Below are 18,347 nucleotides of genomic sequence, written 5' to 3' on the forward strand. Positions count from 1 at the left end.
AAAATCCCAATAACGGACTTCAACCGTCTCGCTCTCGCAAATTCTAAAATAACGGTCAGTGCCCTTTAATTCGCCTCGCTATCAAAGATGGCTTCGAAATGACGCTTCGCGCCGAGATTGTGCAATTTGTTGATGACGCATATCAGTAGCCAAAATATCATATCAGACTGCAGCTGTCTCACTCTCGTAAGTTTTGAAATAATGCCAGTGCAAGCTTAAATTCTTTTTTCTTTTTTTGCCTTGCAATCAAAGGTGGCGTCGAAAGCGCCGGACCGGAAAACGTCTATCCCCAGATTGCGCAATTTGTTGATGACGCATATCAATATATGGTAAACGCTAAACATATCAATATATAGCTAAACTAATCTGCACTGCATTTTAAAATCCTCATATCAGACTTCAGCTTTCTCGCTCTCGCAAATTTTTTTAAAATAATGTCAGTGCAAACTTAAATTCGTGTATTTTATTTTTCTTCGCCTCGCAATCAAAGATGGCGTCGAAAACCTATCGCGCCCAGATTGCGCAATTTCATTTGTCGATGAATCATATCAAAAGCCAAACTTATTTTCACTGCATTTTAAATTCCCCGTAACATACTTCAACCGTCTCGCTCTCGCAAATTCTAAAATAATGTCAGTGCAAAATAAAATTCGTGATTTTTTCTTCTTCAAATCGCAGTCAAAGATGGCGTCGAAAACGTTTCGCGCCCAGATTGCGCAATATGTTGATGATGTATATCATGATTATAGCCAAACTTACTTTCATTGCACTTAAAAATCCCACATCAGACTTCAACGGTCTTGCTATCGCAAATTTTAAGGTGGATTTTACCTTAAGAGGTTTAAAGAAAAGGGATCCCGCTATATATTTATTTATTTTTCTTCACAATCGATCCAAGATGGCGTCGAAACGTTTCGCGCCCAGATTGCGCAATTTGTTGATATCCCAGACTGCCTCTGGGACAGCAGAGCAAGTTGAGCAAGAAAACATGGAGGATTTGTCGGTAGAAGTGTGCGGTAAAAATGGGGCTTATTACAAGGTAGGGCCCACAAAATGAGAAGCTATTCTAGAAGATGCTTAAATACTTACCGAACAATTATTTCGTAGGGTTATGTGAGGAATATTCACCAGGATCAAGTCACGATTGCACTTCAACACGAGTACGTATGCCTGGATTTTGGCGGTCGCGCGGGATTTTCATTTGTATTCATTGTTTACTTTATACAATGCTCGCTTCTCACAAATCCTTGTCGTATTGTTTCCAAACAGATTGAATAACTGCAGGAGGGTACCTTACGAAGAAGTTCGTCTTCCTCCATCTACAAACCAAAGATGTGATTTATACGTGGACGATGAAATTGAGGTAATTTGGGAAGACCTGTTTGGTTCTCGGCCATGTGATCGAATTGCGAAAAGGTCACTCGCCTGTAAAGACCTTGATCATTTTCATTCACATTGCGAATTAACAACGTTTGTTACTAGCATCGTTTAATACTTTATGATTTGGATGGTGATAATTTTGGTATTTTTCTCGCTGATATTCGGTGTTAATAGCGTGCGATTGTGCAACAAAAGCTCATTGCGTAAAGGTTTCGCACCTCTGATATGATGCTGTTTACTACGACAAGTCCACGTGCGTATTTTTCAGGTCAAACAGTTAACTTAATTTACACTGCAGTATGTGGTCAAATGAGGATCTTTAGCTGTAGGAAACTAATTTGTGTTAATCTTTATCCTTTTCTGTTGTTGTTATGTTAGGGAATAGTGGAAAACGATATTCAATTTCTTTTATTTCTATTTTTGAAAATTCTCTGCGTGAGAGAGTGTTAATTCTCCACGGGGTCTCCATATTTACGACACAAACACCAGAGGAAATCTTAAAATGTTCCTTTTAAAATTCATCTGAAGATTTGCGTGGTCCTTTTGCAAATGGATTTAAACAAATACTACATATATTGTGAAACTATAAAGCAGGGTGTAATAATATTTTGCTCAAATGGCATTTTTGGATGGTTTTATTATATGGGGGGGGGGGGGGTCTTGAGTTATAATAGGTACAGCAGGAGTCATTCTATCAAGGGCCGATCTAGGGGGAGGGTGCAGGGTGTGCGCACCCCTCCCTGAGATGAATTTATTTACGTCACCAGTCAGTTACGCCTTTCTCTAGTGGTGCACCCCATCCTAAGAAAAATCTGGTCGCCCCTGTCTATTGTGTCTTTGAGCAAAGTCTGTGTCAGGCTAAGTGGCCGATGCATATAGAAACTACTGGAGCTGATCCTGGTTTCTGCGCAATGGATGGGATGCTATTTCATCGCCGTATTATCCCTAGCATTAGTTTGCCAGTTGCCATTTATACCCCTGGGCAGTTGGAGGCACTATGGGAGTTATGTGTCTTGCCCAAGAACGCAACATAATGACCCACCTGTCCCCTTGATCTGGAGACCGGTGTGCAAACCATTAGGTAACCAGGTCACCCCCTAAATAAATAGCTTTACCCTAAACCCCATGTCAGGCCTGATAATTTTCTTTTTCTTGGAACTGACACAATCTTTTGCTTATATCCAAGTGCAAGACTCTATTGCTACTTGGAAAGTAACTTTGACTACCGTAAATGATCTAATTATAAACGCCCACTCTCAAATAAACGCCTTGTATCTAATAAACGCCTCCCCTGAGGTGCAATGTTTGTATTAGATGCCCCCCTCTAATAAATGTCCCATGTCTAACGGATGCCCCCAAGTGTCTAAAAAACAAAAGAAATGCTCCATATAGTAAAATCACGTAATTTATTTATTTCAATAACAAATTTTAAATGACATCTCTAGGCTTTGCATTAGCGCAGATTAGAGTAGTCTCCTACCCACAAACTCTGTTTTCTATTTTCCTCAGTGAGCAAATTACGTGACTGTCTTGTTTGTTTTGTCGACGTTGTTACCGTTTAAGTGAAATAAAAGCCTCTCTCTAATAAACACCTCGTATCTATTTAATGCCCCCCTTAGGACCCCTCACATTTAATAAATGCCCGGGGTGTATATTAAATCATTTTCGGTAATTCATCACAGAGGAAATTATTTGAATTCCTTGAGTTACTTAATTTCTTGAATGTTTGTATTTTTTATCCAAGGTGTTCTCAAGAGATGATGACGGCGAACCTTGTGCCTGGTGGCCGGCAAGAGTTGTACATAAAAAGGGAGAGGTAATGAATTGATTTCTGAACTAACTTTATACTCATGTTAAGACTAATGTACCATATGCATTAGATTGACAAAATTTGTTTGGCTCTATTAAAAGTCTAAACAAATTTGGTCTCCACCAAATTTTCAATTTGGTAATCTATATATACACACCTGAAAATACCAATTGAAATTATTTGATGTAATGTATATGAAATGATTCATGTATGAACTGCGGATGTATATGAAAGTGATAAATAATCGTCGCAGTGAATTTCCAATTTAAGCAATTGGAATAAAGAAGCCTGAGCATCGCACCGGTATCGCGGAGGTCACGGGTTCAAATCCCGTTGTTCAAAGCCCTGAATTTTTTTTCAGGCTTCTTTATTCCAATTGCTTAACCCTTTCACCACCGCACGTTTTCGACAGAAAAGTGCCCCTAACACCGGCCATTTAGAAAATGGTGATTTCTCAGGAAGGAATGGTGCACAAATTTTTCAAATGAAGCTAGCGCGTACTACAAACATCGTATCTAACTAAAAAATACATCACTGCAAAGATAATTTCACAGCCAACAAATAGATTAAAACAGTTATATTTATTTCATTCAAAACATTTACAAAAAACAGTGAAAATGCTGCACAACTCTTACCACATTATGTAAAGATCGTTTGAGAGCATCCCTGTCACATTCAGGTGAATTTCTTGTTGTTTACGGTCTACAGTTCGCTTGAAATGTCTTACACATCTTCACTAGTTATCGATCGAACAATTTTGAAGATATTTGGCTTGAACTCTTGAAATTCACGGTTAAATTTGCTCTTGAATATTGTCTTCACTTTCGGTTGTTGCTGAAAATGGCGAAAAAAAATTGCGCGGTAAGTTTTCTTCTTCGTTTTACAATGCTTTCTTCATCTTTCAGTTTGTGAAAACAGACGGCCATTTTGTTTTCAAAGCATGTGCTTTCGCTTGCATAAATTAGTTTTCCAAATATGGAAAGTAGTGCCCAGTTTTTCCCAAAACAGAAGAGGTCGTTTCCAGCTGTTTTGTTTGGCCGCTAAAGGGGCCATGGGTATTACACGGACTTTTAATTTTTGGCCGCTAAAGGGGCCACCGGTGGTGAAAGGGTTAAATTGGAAATTCACTGCGACGATTATTTATCACTTTCATGAAATTATTTGATAACGACAAAGTGATGGTATTTAACGATAATCTGAGTAAGTCAATATGATTTTTTTTCCTTATTGTCCAGAACCTTAATTTTAATGAAATTTCCAAGAAGGGAGAAGAGAAACCATTGTCTTTCACAGTGCTAAATAAATTAAGAGGAAAATGAAAAGTGTTAGAAATGTGGAATTTATCACCTTTTCTCAGTGTTTGTGCACATTGTTTTGCATGTCATGACGAGGTGAAGTGTCCACAGCTGCTGTGAGCTGAAATTGACACTTGACTGCAAACATGAGAAACATTTAAGGCGGCAGACAGCTGTGTGCTGATCTTTTGTAGAAAAGGCCTGCACTCTCAGACTTGTTAAACACACTTGTTGTGATTTTATGTATCTTGCTCCTTCTTAATATTATTAATGAAAACATACTTATTAGTAAGGTACCGATTTTCTCGGTTATAAGGCGCACAGTTTTTTCGAGGAAAATCTGTTTTTTCTTGGGAAGTTTTTGCCAAAATTGGGGTGCGTCTTATAGCCGAGTATTTTCGCCAAACAAAATCTTATGGTCGTCATTTTACTGGAACTTGCAGTTAAAACAAGAAAAAAGGAAACTCTTTGTTTTGGTCATTGTATAATATTTTACACCTCTAGAATCAAGAAACAGCAAGTTTCAATGCAAAGTTTATTATCCGAGTTGACAAGTTTTGGTAACGACTGCTTACATGTCAGCATTATCTTGAAACAGACAAAGAAAATCAAGCATATTCATATTAAACAAACCTTCCTCATCTTGGAAAGTTGATAAATGACTTTAGAAGACAAGGAAAACACCCAAAAAAGCCTGAGAATCGTTGAAAACCACTCGATAAACAAAGTGCAAAGCAGAACGAAGCGTGCTTGAGAACTTGGTAACCAAGCTACAAACTCAGTGGTCACTGGTAACTACACATCTGCCAGGTTACTAAGCAGCCAAAACTCGAAGCATGAACGATGGAAAAATGTTACCTTGAGCGAATTTACGTCTTATGTTAGCCAGAAATGTTACCCCTTTACTTGAAAATTGTGCCAAGGAGTATGAGCAACATTCAAATTCTGTAAGGAGAACTGTCCTTAAATTGATGACTGCATCTTTTTAACTCCCCAACTCATGGTGCGTCTTATAACCGAGTGTTTTCGAAAAACTTTCAGTTTGGAAACTAAGCATGACAAAGTTGCCAAGTTTGGGGTGCGTCTTATAACCGAGTGCGCCTTATAACCGAGAAAATACGGTATTTGTGCTGCTTTGGCTGAGCTCTGTTTGCTGGGACAAAAACAGACATTCCATTTGGGATATTTTGGCCACAGGTGTGGCCGTTTTATTTCAAAACAATCAGTTAAAGATGACATTAGAAAGACAAACAAGGAAATTACCAGCAAAGGTGGGGGAAAACCCGCCTCACGGTAAAGGTTCTGAATTTGCAAACTGCATGGAGCCAGCCATGCAAACATTATTGTTATTCTACATTTGTTATTGTATGCTCTGTTATTGGACACTTTGTTATTAAACACCTTGTTATTGAACACTTTGTTATTGGACACTTAAGCTGCTCACGCTCAAATTTGTTGAAATATAGGGTGTGCTAAGAACCAATCAGATTAAAAAAAATTGTTATTTATAACAAAATAAGAATTGTTTTAATTTTGTTCTGATGATGTCTGTTACCTGAACAGCAGTCTAAGTCGTCTAGATTTTGATTGCAGTGTTTGAGAGTGCAATTCTTTAAGAAAATTATCTGTGGCATCTGACGGAGCATCTTGATCGTCTCAATTATATTAACTGGTGAAAATTGCTTGGTACTAGATTGCTTTGCATCTAAGCTGGCTCTGATACCATCCTCAATGTTTTTTATTTTTATTTTGAAAATACAGAAAGTACAAACAACCCAGCTGTCAACTTGATCTGTTGTGACATTATTTCCACTACAATAACAAATGGCACATTTCAAAATAAGGAAATGTCCGGTGGCAAATCTAAAAACTATAGCCTGATTGAAAATATCACATTGAAGATTGCACCCAAATATTATAAACATTGTTTTGTTATCCTCGATGACACGACCGCATGTTTTTCGCGCCCTTCTTGTATAAGCAAAGAGTAGGGCATGAAGTTCCCGGTGTTGTGGTCTGTTCTATTCCATGGGTTGGGTGGTGAGGTGAGATCATACACATGGACGGTTAGTGGCTGCCATAGGCGCCTTATATTCTGATGTCCGGTCTCATCCCATAGATTTGAATTGTAAAGCGCATTGATCATGAGCTTTGTAAATGCGCTATGTAAGCACCCATATATCATCAATCCTACACTACCTTACAGATTCCTTGGAATCAAAAGCAGTGAATGATTTAAAGTAAGCATTGGTATAGTCAGAAATGTCCTGACCTGACAACTGAATTATATTTCTTTCAGTACTATGTTATTCAGTATACTGGATGGGATGCAACGTTTAATGAGATTGTTCCAAGAGAAAGAATTCGTCCAGCCAGTCGCAAGTGAGTAATACAAGACTTAATAGTAGTGACTCTGTCATGAGTTAATATTTGTATACCGTAGAATTCCGTTTATAAGCCCTGGGCTTATACAACTTCGTAAGGGGTTTTGGATGGGCTTATAAACGAGCCACAGGAGTGTTGATGGAAATACGTTTTTTAGTTAAAACGCATAATAAAGCAACATTTAGCTCTATTCAGTACTGTCATCTGGTAGAGGGGGGCTTATATCCGGGGGGCTTATATCCGGGGGGCTTATAACCGGATGTATTTTTTTGTTTCCAGGATGATGGGCCTATAACCGGGGGGGCTTATAAGCGGGGGGGGCTTATAACCGGAATTCTACGGTATTTATTTAGTTATACTAAAAGAGTGGATGGCATTGTTGGTACACGCTGTTTGGCTACTCAAACACTGGACATCCTTTGCTATTCACCTCTACGCAACTCGCACTCAAAAATTGTAATCGTTGACAGGAATAAATGAGATGAAAATCATCCTTTTTGGGTTATTATATCTCACTGTTTTAGTATATACCAAAACAACTATTTACCTCAGTGTCGGGGCGAGTGGTGGAAGTTCACCTCCCGGCTTTGCGGCCCAGTGAATAGTTGTTAATTATACTTTTCTGGATTAAACATGTTAAAAGCTTGCTTTAAATATGACTCTAACTTTTACTTGTTTTTTCACATTCATATAGTTTGTATGTTTAATGTCATTTCAGCAAAAGGTACATGCAGGTCCTTTCATCTCACGAACATTAGAATGGAGGGGGTCAGGGGGCAGGAGCCTGGGAAAATAATGGGCAAGAGGGATATGGGAGGTGGGAGAAGAGAGGGCAGGAAGCAGGAGTCCCAAGGTGGAACCAGGAGAAATTGAGAAAAAATTGCAACATTTCGTAACATTTTGCAATGAAAATAACACAGAGAGGTGGGAACCACTAAGAAATGGGTAGAAACCTGGAGTAAAAAGTGGGGGAAGTGGGAGGCCTTATGTTTTTAAATGCGTGGTAACAATTAAGATTTTAAGCATGTGAAGTTGTACATCTCATACTCGGAAACCCTAGCTTAGCACCACAAAAAGTGTCCACCTAGCAGAAGTTTCTGTTTACGCGAGGTTTAAAAAATTAGTGCTTAAAATTACAGTCAATTTTCTCAAGACGGACGCCTGTATAAGACAGACACTTCTATATTAAAGCCGGACTGGATTTCTTGTCCCAACCTGGCCAAATTTCACATGTTTGTTTGTAACTAAACTCTTGTTCAGACCTAAACCTCTATAAGATGGACAGCAAGAGCTGATCCCTAGGGTGTCCATCTTAGAGAGAGTTGGCTGTTTGTGATATGTGAAGGTTAAGTCTGCATTTGAGCCCAATGGCCCATCAGGACTGAGCCTATCCCAGTTTCAGTAGCATGAAGCGACTAGAAATATTTCTACTCCCCGCCTGATGAGATGCTAGTCCACTGCAGGGTTCCCCCCAGCATTACAGTCACTGTTACCCATTTATACACCTGGGTGGAGAGAGGCACTATGAGAGTAAAGTGTCTTGCTCAAAAACACAACGCAGCGCCCCGGCTCAAACCCAGACCAATCGATCTGGAGTCCGGCACGCTAACCATTAGGCCACCGCGCCTCCCAACATACAATATTGACTATAGTATACCAATGTTATTTTATTTTTGTTTTTGCAGTGGACCAATTTCCAGGAATATGTACCACAAAGTCATGATTGATGTGCCACAAGATTTGCGACAACCGTAAGATCTTGACTCTGATCATTTTATATAACATCTTTAAAGATTGTCCCTCCTTGTTGAGGTGGAGGCTAATAGGCTAATAAAATTTTTATCTTCTGTTCGTACGTGTAGTTGCAAAGATGAAGAGACACACAGAGAGTTCAAGAAACAGTGTGGAGCGTCCTGTGTTTATTATAACGATGAGCTGGCTGTGCTTGTTGTTTTGGTGAGTGATACACAAGGCTAGTGTGAAAATGTGTTTCCTGTTTTTCTAATAAGTTTGATTGATTAATAGCTTAATTGATGGAAAGGGATGTCATAACTTTGCGAACTAGAAAAGACCAGGTTCATTTAGCCTGTAACTGGATGACAGAGCTATTTACTCAAAAACAATGGTGCATCTCTGATGACAAAGGAGTAACAAAAGTAAAGTAAAAAAATAATGTTTAACTTAATGCTTTTTAGTCAAGTGCTTCGTAAGCTCTGCTTAGTTCTTTTTTCTAGTAGCATAATCAGCTCAGGAGTGTTGCTACTCCTTCAGAATAGTATGCTAGTCCATCACAGGTTTGTATGTAGCATTCCATCAGGTCATTGCATTGCTAGTACGCAATGAAACTCCTGGGTGGAAAGATACTGCGAGAGATTACAGAGCTCAAAACAGTGACCTCGGCAGGTCATAATCCCTGAGTCTAGACCCGGGGGGGCTACTTGAAAAGGTTTGATACGGGGAGGCTCCGCCCCGGAGTCCAACCCCTTACCCTTTTATATACCATTTTGACAAAAAAAAGAACCCCTTTCGTATACCTTTTATTAAAAAAAGGTAGCGCTTTCACATACCTAAATGACATGACATCTACCTTACACAGGAAGTCTTATTCTCATTTTTATGTAGTGTTTAATAAATCAAAATGATACAGCCGTAAGATGCGTCTGTTCGAAATATTTTTATTAAAGACCCCTTTAAATACCTAAATGACAGATTTCCCTACCCTTTCACATACCTAATCTTGTGAAATTCCTACCCTTTTATATACCTGAAGCCTGAAAAAGGTACCCCTTTCGGGCGGAGCCTCCCCGTATAGACCATTATAGGGAGTGCCCCCCCCCCCCGGGAGTCTAGAGCACTTACCATGCCTCACAACATGCATCCTTTCCATCTTGCACCATTTGTTACCCCTCCAGCCAATTCAATAAGATTTGTTCATATAAAGCATTGTAGTTTTTTTTTTTTAATTAATAATACACAACAAAACTTACAGAACAGTACTTACGTAGATTTACGGGATAATGCTTACAGTATATTATTTACATTACTTTCAATAGACTATAATATGTTATTACATCACTTACAAACATTTAATTACAGCAGTTTGACAGAACATTGTCTTTTCCCTATATGTACTTGGTCAATTCCACATGAGAGGTGTAAAAATCAAGATTTTTCAAAAGACATTTCAGATGGAATAATTACCTGTGCTGCATTGTATATATGTTATAGTATACAGAAAAACAACTTTTACTTTGTCTGTGACAACAGTGTTTTTAGGGGGGTCCCCAAAGTACAGGTTTACCTTCTTAATAATTTACAATGTCTGTGATGCACATTTTTAACTAACAAAAATCATACTTTTAAAATGCTAATAAATACAAACAATTATATGAGGAAAATTCTCTCATTAGTGTTGACAAATAACTGATAAAGACTTCATCCAAAATATTTTTAAAAAATAGTAACATCGAAGTAAAGTTCTGTCATGGACGTTACGTAACGTCCATGTAATTTTGTGCATTTTTTTCTCTCCTTAAGTTATTATTTGAAGGATTCCTAAAATACTTCTGCTGCTTTGTTACTTATCAAAAAGAAACATTTTGATGAAAACAAAACTCTTATAAACTGTAACATTTTTTAACTGACTGCAACAAAAGTTGGTCATGGACACTATTTCATGGATGTTACACTTTTTGTAAAAATGTTGAAAAAAAGTCGCAACTTTAACAAAGTCTGTAGAAAAGGTCAAAAATAGTTAGACAGTATAGCAGTGGGCAGTTCTTCCAAAAGACAGGCTTGGGTTGGTAAAGAGCAAGCTCATGGTAAACGATTTGCTAAAAATGAAGGCTAATATGTCATGTAAGGACCATGAAATGTCCTCAAAATTTTAAATGAGCATTCCACAGGTTTTACATTAACTAGCAAGATAATTTCCTTTCCAACTGCCAAGAAATATTGTTAACTACAAATGCTAGAGTCCAACAATTGAAAAAAAGTTAATTTATTTGGTAAACTTGAAGAAGAATTCACACAGTGTAACGTCCATGACAACTTTTGTAACGTCTATGACGTTACATTTTTAGTCTCCAAGAAGAACTGTCAAAGGCAATGGAGGTGAAAACAAAATTTTCAGTTCACAAAATCACTAAATCATATTGACATGGAGATGATATTTTGAAAATGCTCGGAAGTTCACAGGAATTTTAAACTAATCCTAATGCACTAAATTATGTGGTTGATTTTTATGTAACGTCCATGAGAGTAGTTTTTCTCAATATTTCTCTAGCACAAATAAGTCAACTGTCAAAAGGAAATAATCAAATTAACACACTAAGGTGCACAGACTTGTACATCAATGAAAAGTTGTAAAACTTTTTTTGGTCCTTAGACAATGCAAGTTTAAAGTTCTAAAAATCGGTCTGAATTGTAACGTCCATGACATGGAATTGCCCACTTACTAATCACAGTCGCCGCATACAATTCTAAAAGCTATAACAGATGTTTAAACGGTTATTTATGTTTACACTATATTTATAATTTCAAGATTTACAAAATAAAGGCCCATGTTAGCTGAAAATTTTCTAATGATTTTTTTGCAATTGCGATTAGAGCATTTTAGTTGCAATTATCTGAGATTGTAATAATTACAGCTGTATTAGAGTTGTACAGAAATAATGGGTCAACTGGGAACCTTTTTTTAATTTTCAACATAACTCCGCTTTACACGTATTTCTTTCTAGTCACGTTGTGAACGTCCTGTGAAGTGTGCTGCCATGCTCAGTGAGATCCATTTCCGAAGTCTGAGAACAAAGATGCTGCTACAGTCCTGGACAGATGAGACAGCTAGACAATTAGAGGTCTGATTTTTATTTTTGAGCAAGATTGTCAGAAATAATTTGCCCAAAACACATGGATTGGAGAAATATACTTCCTCTCTTATTTTGAATAAAATTAATATCCAGGATTAATGGAGTATTTGTATTCAACAAGCTCCTTATTTTGTCGTATTTTTTGTTTTGTCTCAATCGCTTCCAGAATGCAAAGAAACAGTTGGGCGTGGTCGAAATGCTGACATTACCAGATCATCTGATGGGTCTTGCTATTGGTGCACAAGGCGCCAATATCCAACAGGCCAGAAGGCTGCCTGGAATTAGGTCGATTGAAGTCGATGAGGAAAACTGTACTTTCCACATTTGCGGAGATGTGAGTTACTACTACTACTACCACTACCGCTATAATTTTGCCGTCGATTATCGCACGTGACATGCTTACGCCATGACTGCATCACGAATCGCGTTGTACCTATCTCATTCTAACGACAGACACGAACGTGAAAATGGTCCTAAGTCATGTTGTAGGTCTGTCGTAAGCTGTTGCATGCGAGAAAAACGTACCGTGTAAATTGGCCCTAAAACCTTTCTGGTCAGGATGTAAACACTAAAAGGATTAGACTGTGAGTAGTTGTTTAGCGAGCCAGTGCCAAAACCACTGGCACCTTACACGAGAATTCGAAGAGAGAGGGGATTTTTGCGTGTTTGCACGTGGACATGTGCGTGGTTGTTTTGCGTGTTCGCGTGTGCTTGCGTGTTCGTCCACGATTTGAACGATTTGTCGCGCGAAAAAACGAACACCGTGTAACATGATATCGCGATCGGGGACGATTTTTTGCGCAACTCATTGACTCATCTACTCTGCGAATTTTTGAGCCCAAGTCAAAAACTTGAAACGTGTTACCAACATTGTTGCGCAAAAAATTGTTGTTGCAAGTTGTCCCATGTAAACATCGCCATAAAACAAACAAACAAACAATAGTAACAACAACAAAAACGAGGGACTACTTGGAAATCAGTGAAATGGTTTCCTCGCCTTATCAGGTTAACGATTTGTTTTGTTTCTGTTAGGGTGAAGAATTCGTAAAAGAAGCCAGAAAGTTGCTGGAATTTGCAGAAGAAACTGTTTATGTACCGAGACCGCTTGTTGGTAAGTTCTGGAAGTTGCCGTGAAACACTGGCTGTTCAGATTAAAAAGCGTTAAAACTAAGCATTTTTGCAAAAAAGTCATTATTTTTGTTGAGGCGGCACAAAACACGGGAAAACGTGTGTGAGGGAGTCACGATTGGTTTTGGTTTGACTTCTGATTGGCTGCTCAAGAAAGTGGCACAAACTTTAAGCCAATCATAGTAATGAAAAACCAAAGCGAAACTTTCACTAAGCGTAGTAATGCAAAACCAAAGCAAATCTTTCACTAAGCGTAGTAATGCAAAACCAAAGCAAATCTTTCACTAAGCATAGTAATGCAAAGCCAAAGAAAATCTTTTGTTTGTTTAATTATTCATTTGTTTACTTATTTGTGTGCTTTCTGTAAAGTAGCTTTTAGCTAAGTGGAGTGCCACGTTAAATAAAGTTCTTATCTTATCGTATCTAATGAGAATCACTTCGACACTAAAGTGAAAATGACTTTAAGAAACATAAGTCTCTAGTCGTTTTGCTTCTGCTGCGTTTCTCAGTATTATATGGTCTCGCTATGATTGTACGTGTAACGGTGCTTATGACACCAGGCTGTTGTCATAAAATAATATTGAAATATTACGTAAGTAATGGGTCATTCTTCTAATTCACAGGTAAAGTTATAGGCAAGAGTGGTCGTATAATCCAGGACATTGTGGATCGATCAGGTGTTACCCGTGTTAAGATTGAGCCACCAGAAGAAAGATCGTCTATGGATGAAAAAGCTGCTAAGGTATCAACATTACTTTGGTTTGTCTTATTTGTGCGCGATATTGTCCAAAAACTGGGACATGTAGGGCGATTTTCCAACGTCTGCTGTAAAACCAATTCTAGCCAATCACAACAAGCGGAAGGGACGCAACAAACCAATCAGAACACAAAATCAGCCCTGAGCGCGGGAGAACATGTGGCCGGTGCAAAGCGCGGGAAAACATCGGTGCCATGCGCGGTAAACATGTTGCTGGCAAAAGCGCGGGAAAACATGTAGCTGGTGACAAATGCGGGAAAACTTAGGGGCTGAGCGCGGGAAAACATTTTACTGGCAAAAGCGCGGGAAAACATGTAGCTGGTGACAAACGCGGGAAAACAGTTGCCGTGCGCGGGAAAACGTGTTTCTGGCACCAAGCGCGGAAAAACATGTAGTCGGTGACAAACGTGGGAAACATAGGTGCTGAGCGCGTGAAAACATGTTAAGTACGCCCATAACAAGGATATTTTTTTGCTTTTGCTTTTTAGAAGGAAGTTTCCTTCCTGTTTGTCGGAACTAAAGAATGTATCGCTAACGCTCGAATGATGTTGGACTACCATTTATCGCATCTAAAGGTAATGGTTTTTTTTTTTAATTAATTACGAGCTGATGTGTTTTATAGTAAGAGACATAGTACCTTTGCCAGCCATATTATTGATTTTCCAAACTTCCCTTTCAATCAAATAGTCAACAATCGCACGTGTAATATATCGCCACTTGATAATCTCAGTTAAAGTTTACGTGAGCATGTGTATTGATTTTAACGAGGAAATGCGATTGTAAAATGCACTCATTAAATAATAGTTTAAAGGGACTATGTCACGCATTTTAACAGATTTTTGGACAACCAAAATTTATATTTGTGTCGTCGGAAGCCTAAAAATAAAAGTCAATTTTTATTAAAAATTGCTATATTAGAGCATTAAAACTGTGAACGAGCATCTTTGACTGCGGATGGCTCGGATGGAAACGGATTGCAACATGAAAAAGTAAGGCTAACTTTTTCAAGTTGTTTCCGCGCGTCTTTAAAAAATTGATATCTAAGGCCGTAGCTTGATTTCAATCCCCATTTTAAGGTTATGTCCTTCTTATATGTTCAAAGATAATATTTTATGGATTAAGTTGCCTACCAATAATTTCAGAACAGTTTAGACTAAAAAACTGCGAAATCCCCGTGACGTAGCTCCTTTATTTTCCTCACAGGATGTAGAGCAGATGAAAAGAGATAAAGAAAGTCTTGACCAACAGCTCCGCAGTATGGGCATCAACCCGCCCCAAGGCCCCGCGTACATACCCACACCGGCTGAGATGCGACCTGGACCGAGTCTTTCATTTATTGGACAGGACAACAACAACATGTTAAGCATGCGAGACAGGTCACTTACTACCGAGAGTTTCGGCGGGGACTTGAGCGAAGGGATGTCTGTTAGTACGAAGGACGGACCAAGGACAAAGCCGACCATACGAATAAGATCGAGCAGTGAATCAGAAGCCCCCGAGAACAAAACGAACACGCAACAATCCACAAAGGTGAGTTTCCTGGGAGGCGATTCAAGTATCAAAGACTGCTAAGCATGAGAAAACGCGATTAGATCGTATAGATAGACCCTTCCACGGTTTCTGCCGCCATCTTGGTTGGGGGACAAACACGACAAAATTTACAGTAAATGTATGGGAAAAACAAGGAGCTCGATGCCCAATAATATAAAGAAAACTATCATTCTGCAATTCCTATGAGTTACAAGGTAAAGATACCTAGCAAACGATTTTATTGATGAAATTTGAAGGACACAGCTATGCTGGGAAGGGAGAAATCGCATTTTTAGTTTTTCATTCAAATGCTTATATTTTTTCCGCGCAAATGGCGGCTTGGATTTCAGACAAATGTATGTAAAATCCATGCGAGACTACATTCCCCAAATTTGATCATTAAACTCGTTTACCCGGTATCTTGAGTTTGTAATTCAAAAATATTGTAAAGTTAGAATTTTCTTTTAATTATTCGACATAAGATCTTCATTTTTCTAATACATTTACTGTAAATTTTCCCGTGTTTGTCCCCCAATTGAGAGGCGAATCATTGAAGTTTGTAATTTAAAAAACCCGTTTTATGTTTTACGATCCTCCTATTCTACCGATTTTCATTTTTTCCCGATTCGTTGAGAAGCGTCTCTCGTACATGCGTTCTATAAAGCGCTTCACGGTAAACATCGTAAATTTGTAATCAATTGTGCTCACTGTACAATCTTGATACATTAAAAAATCCAATATTTTAAAGGGACACTGTCACCAGTTTCACTTCAAAAAACTCAAGAGCTTAAAGACAAATGGAAACTACGAATAGTGGTCCAATTTTGTTAAAAATCGCCAAACAAGTGTACTGAAGCGATAAAGAAGAGATATTCTGGTGATACCATCAGGAACTTTAGATCTCAACTTGAAAAAGTCGGGCTGATTTTTTCAAGTTTTGCCCTTGTCGACTGGAAAAAACCTAAAAATCATTATGGCTCCCTTCTTCCTTCCTTCTTCCGCTATTATTATTATTATTAACAACAATTTACTTCATTCTCCCATACTAGGTGCATTTCATGAACGAGTTGACGTATTCGCTAATTTTAGTACTTTTTACCGAAAAGAATTTAAATTCCCGTGACAATGTTCCTTTGAAATTCGTGTTTTGTGACAGAATTCTGGAAACCGTCGAGCGTCTACACCAACTTCAGACCTGAAAGGAATCGTGGAGGAGGAGACTGAGGAGAGTGAGCATGCGAGGAGTAAGACTGGGGCGGCTGAAAGTGAAAATAACGACAAAGAAGAGGTCATAACATGTAAGTATTAAAACGAAAAAGCGATACAGTCAACTCTCGCCTTGCGGACACCCCGCTATTGCGGACACTCGACCTATACAGTTAACTCTGACTATAACGGACACCTTCGGGACCATAATTGATGTCCGCAATAGAGAAAGTTTGTAGTAGCGGGAGTTATTTTCAGTAACTCTTATTCGCCGGGACTTCAACTCCCGTCCTTAATAACGGGGTGTCCGTGATAGCAAGGTGTCCGCAAGGCGGGAGTTGACTAAATTTTGCCTAGAACCAATCATGACAAACAGTTGGCGTAATGAACCAATCATGAGTAGTCAACCGGTGCAAAGCGCCGGTGGGTAAACATAGAACTGGTGCAAGGCGGGACGGGGGGGTGACCTATTTATGACTGATTTCATTTGTTTCCAGCTTCCTCTCCACCGAAAGAAGGAAAACCCAGGAGACCTTCGCCTTGGTTCTCTGGAGGCAACCGACGAACGGACAGCGAAGGGAAAGATGAGAAAAGAAGCGAAGGGAACCGTAAAAACAACGACAACAGTGACTCAAGAACAAACCAAGGCAACGGAAATAAACAGCACGGCAGACAGGACCAGAGACCGCGAACCGGAAGCAAGAATTCACAACAAAAGCAACAGCCTCAACAAGGATACAGGCCCCGAGGAAACAGCGGCAACCAGTTTCGGCCGAGTAGCGGAAGTCTATCAGCGAACTGGAGAGACCGGTCCCAGGCCCAATCCGAGGCGTCTACCAAGGACAAAGCGAAGGAGGCTGAGGCGAGGAAAAGCAGTGAAAAAAGCACGGAACAGAAGGTTTCTAGAGAGGAAGAGAAAGAAGCGAAAGCCGAAGAGAAGGGAAAGGAAAATGGCGAAACGAAGAGCCCGGATGAGAAACCGAGCGGGCCTGTGACCGATGAAAAGCCTGCCGATACAAACGCGGTGAAAACGAAGAGTACGGAGACAAAAGAGGAATCTGTAAAAGAAAATTGAACTCGAACGGGAATATTAAAACCCTGTTGATGTAGAAATTTGTACAGACAGATAGAAAGAGCTCTATCTATTGAATGATAACATCTAATTTATCAGTGAGACCAGATCTTGGTTATTCAATTTTAAGCGCGAAGAGTACGCCACCGCCATCTATCACTCATTTGCTTTTATTCCTTTCAATCATTTCAGAAGCGCATTGTAGCCCAAATGTCGCTATCTTCAATGAAACGTACCTTGTCGCTACCACTGGCTAAAGTTTTTTATCAATTTCTTGTGATTTCTTCTGGCTTCCCAAACTTTTAGCCAATCAGAGAACAGATCACTGCACGTGGAGTTGATCTGGCCTTTTTGATTGGCCAGCGATGCTGTCAATCAATCAAAACCGTTTCCCATGGCTACTGAGCAGCTCTTTATTTAAACAAGTCTTGGTTAAGCAGTTCTTAACAAGGCCGTTAAAAGATACTTCATTCTTTCGCTTGACGTTCATGTATTTCTTCCTTCGCGCACAATTGAACTTTGATTGTTAAATTATCGAGAAAGTTGGCGGCCAGAAATGACATAAGGTTGAAATTGTAAGATCTGGAAAGTGATTTTAGAGGTGATATTTTTATAACTTGAAGCAAGTTAAGTCTATGTTACAGTGAAGAATAAAAATATGAACATTAAAGTTTAAAGCCTTTGTTTCCCTGAAACTCTTCATGCCGATACACACGAAAGGTTTTGCGCCCCAGGTTATGCCCCAGGATCAGGGGCACGGTGCTGGAGCAAAGCTCTTCCGTGAGTACATACGAATTCATGGTATAATTCATCCTCGAGAGCAGAATTTACAACCCCGCAAAATGCTCCACGATTTTAAACCGGTTAAATATTTGGTAGCAAGATCCCGAGGCAAATTGCTCCCTCGTGTGTACCG

The 18,347-nt window shown here is 39.1% G+C and overlaps 1 protein-coding gene across 1 annotated transcript; it reads left to right on the top strand.

The window, feature by feature from the left end:
* The first annotated feature begins 883 nt into the window (after positions 1 to 883).
* Positions 884 to 18,108, top strand: LOC144664467 (fragile X messenger ribonucleoprotein 1 homolog A-like). Its single transcript, XM_078525614.1, has 15 exons — positions 884 to 1,039; positions 1,108 to 1,160; positions 1,270 to 1,363; positions 3,125 to 3,196; positions 6,785 to 6,867; positions 8,556 to 8,621; positions 8,733 to 8,826; positions 11,610 to 11,726; positions 11,905 to 12,072; positions 12,771 to 12,849; positions 13,490 to 13,608; positions 14,112 to 14,198; positions 14,827 to 15,153; positions 16,310 to 16,451; positions 16,857 to 18,108. The coding sequence occupies exons 1-15, from the start codon at positions 899 to 901 to the stop codon at positions 17,432 to 17,434; spliced, it is 2,220 nt and encodes a 739-aa protein (XP_078381740.1). The 5' UTR covers positions 884 to 898; the 3' UTR covers positions 17,435 to 18,108.
* Positions 18,109 to 18,347: the final 239 nt, after the last annotated feature.

Source organism: Oculina patagonica, chromosome 8, assembly GCF_052425735.1.
Source record: "Oculina patagonica isolate OP01 chromosome 8, crgOcupat, whole genome shotgun sequence".
In the NCBI taxonomy this organism is placed as follows: domain Eukaryota; kingdom Metazoa; phylum Cnidaria; class Anthozoa; order Scleractinia; family Oculinidae; genus Oculina; species Oculina patagonica.

What these genes read in the sequence shown, in the direction of transcription:
- LOC144664467 (XM_078525614.1), top strand. Translation starts at nt 899, where the DNA reads ATGGCGTCGAAACGTTTCGCGCCCAGATTGCGCAATTTGTTGATATCC. An exon ending in ATTCGTCCAGCCAGTCGCAA is followed by an intron (nt 6,868 to 8,555) that starts GTGAGTAATACA and finishes TTGTTTTTGCAG; the next exon opens with TGGACCAATTTCCAGGAATA. An exon ending in TGTACCGAGACCGCTTGTTG is followed by an intron (nt 12,850 to 13,489) that starts GTAAGTTCTGGA and finishes TCTAATTCACAG; the next exon opens with GTAAAGTTATAGGCAAGAGT.